We start from the raw sequence: 1,606 nt of genomic DNA on the forward strand, positions 1-1,606 counted from the left end.
CGAAGCTGGACGAGGACATCCTGGACATCCCGCTGGACGACCCCGACGCCAACGCGGCCGCCGCCAAGATCCAGGCCAGCTTCCGCGGCCACATGACTCGGAAGAAGATAAAAGGCGGCGAGATCGAGCGGAAAAGCAAGGACGCCGAGTGCGCCAACAGCACCCGCGTGGGCGACCTCCGCAACGGCGACTAGCCGGCCCGGGTGAGGGCAACTTTGGGCTAAAACCCCCCCTTTTTAATTCATTTTCATTTTTATTTCCATTTTTCCCACGCCGCGTCTCGGCCAGTGCAGGCAGGGAAAGGATTTGGGGGCTTCCGTTGTCGTGTTGTTTTTTTGGGGGGGGTTTCCTCTTTTTTTTTTTCCCGCCTGCCTCCGCCTTGCTTTGCCCTAATTCCGCCCGGGCGCCGGCGGGAGCGAGCCGAAGCTCCCGATTCGGAGTCGCGGCTCTCCCTTAGCAACGCCGCCCCGACCGGCTCGCCTCGGCACACGCTATTTTTAAAAGCTCTGTGTCACAGGCTCCCGGCAGGAGAAGGGAAATTTAATAGCGCCCACGGAGCGCCCCAGGGAAAGGGGGCCGGGGGGGCCCCCGGGATGCGAAGCTGGAGGTCCCCGGCGTCGCCGCGGCCTGGAGGTGGCGACTCCGGTCGGCCAGCGGAGCCGATTTTTTTTTTTCTTTCTGGGATGCAGCCGGGATGGGAAGCGGGAACCGCTGGGGACTGGATTTTTCCCCTCTCCCCGAAATTGGGGAGCCGGGCTGGGTTGCTTTGCCCCTCTCCCAGCTTGGCCCTGGTGCCGGGGATGGGGCTGGGCTGCCTGCAGGTGTGGGCAGGTGCTGGCTGCAGGCAGGTGCTGGGTGCAGGCAGGATGCAGGCAGGCGCTGGGTGCCAGAAAAAGGTGCAGGCTGCAGGCAGAGGTGCAGGCAAGGACTGGGTGTAAGAAAAGGGTGCAGGCAGGAGCTGGGTGCAGGTGGATTGTGGGCAGGGTGCACACGGGGGTGCAGGGTGCAGGCAGGGGCAGGGTGCACAGAGAGATGCTGGCAGGGATGCAGGCAGGGTGCAGGCAGGGGCAGGGTGCACACAGGGGTGCAGGCAGGGTGTGGCTGCACACAAGGGTGCAGGGTGCAGGCAGAGGCAGTGTGCACATGGGCACTGGCAGGGTGTAGGCAGGGGCAGGGTGCACACGGGAATGCCAGCAGGGATGCAGGCAGGGTGCATGCAGGCAGGGGCAGGATGCACGCAGGGATGCAGGCAGGTTGCAGGTAGGGGTGCAGGCAGGGATGCGGGCAGGGGCAGGGTGCACACAGGGATGCAGGCAGGGTGCAGGTAAGGGTGCAGGCAGGGTGCAGGTAGGGGTGCCGGCAGGGATGCAGGCAGGGTGCAGGCAGGGGTGCGGGCAGGGGCAGGGTGCACGCAGGGATGCAGGCAGGTTGCAGGTAGGGGTGCAGGCAGGGATGCAGGCAGGGGCAGGGTGCACACAGTGATGCAGGCAGGGTGCAGGTAAGGGTGCAGGCAGGGTGCAGGTAGGGGTGCCGGCAGGGATGCAGGCAGGGATGCAGGCAGGGGCAGGGTGCACACAGTGATGCAGGCAGGGTGCAGGCAGGGGTG

At 65.5% G+C, this 1,606-nt stretch overlaps 1 protein-coding gene across 1 annotated transcript in view; it reads left to right on the forward strand.

The window, feature by feature from the left end:
- Positions 1–194, forward strand: part of NRGN (neurogranin) — a 1,764-nt gene extending 1,570 nt beyond the window's left edge. Inside the window, exon 2 of the mRNA XM_026071714.1 lies at positions 6–194. Coding sequence (XP_025927499.1) covers positions 6–194 — 189 coding nt within the window. The remainder of the gene's footprint in view (positions 1–5) is intronic.
- Positions 195–1,606: the final 1,412 nt, after the last annotated feature.

Source organism: Apteryx rowi, unplaced genomic scaffold, assembly GCF_003343035.1.
Source record: "Apteryx rowi isolate R43461 unplaced genomic scaffold, aptRow1 scaffold_33, whole genome shotgun sequence".
Lineage (NCBI taxonomy): Eukaryota > Metazoa > Chordata > Aves > Apterygiformes > Apterygidae > Apteryx > Apteryx rowi.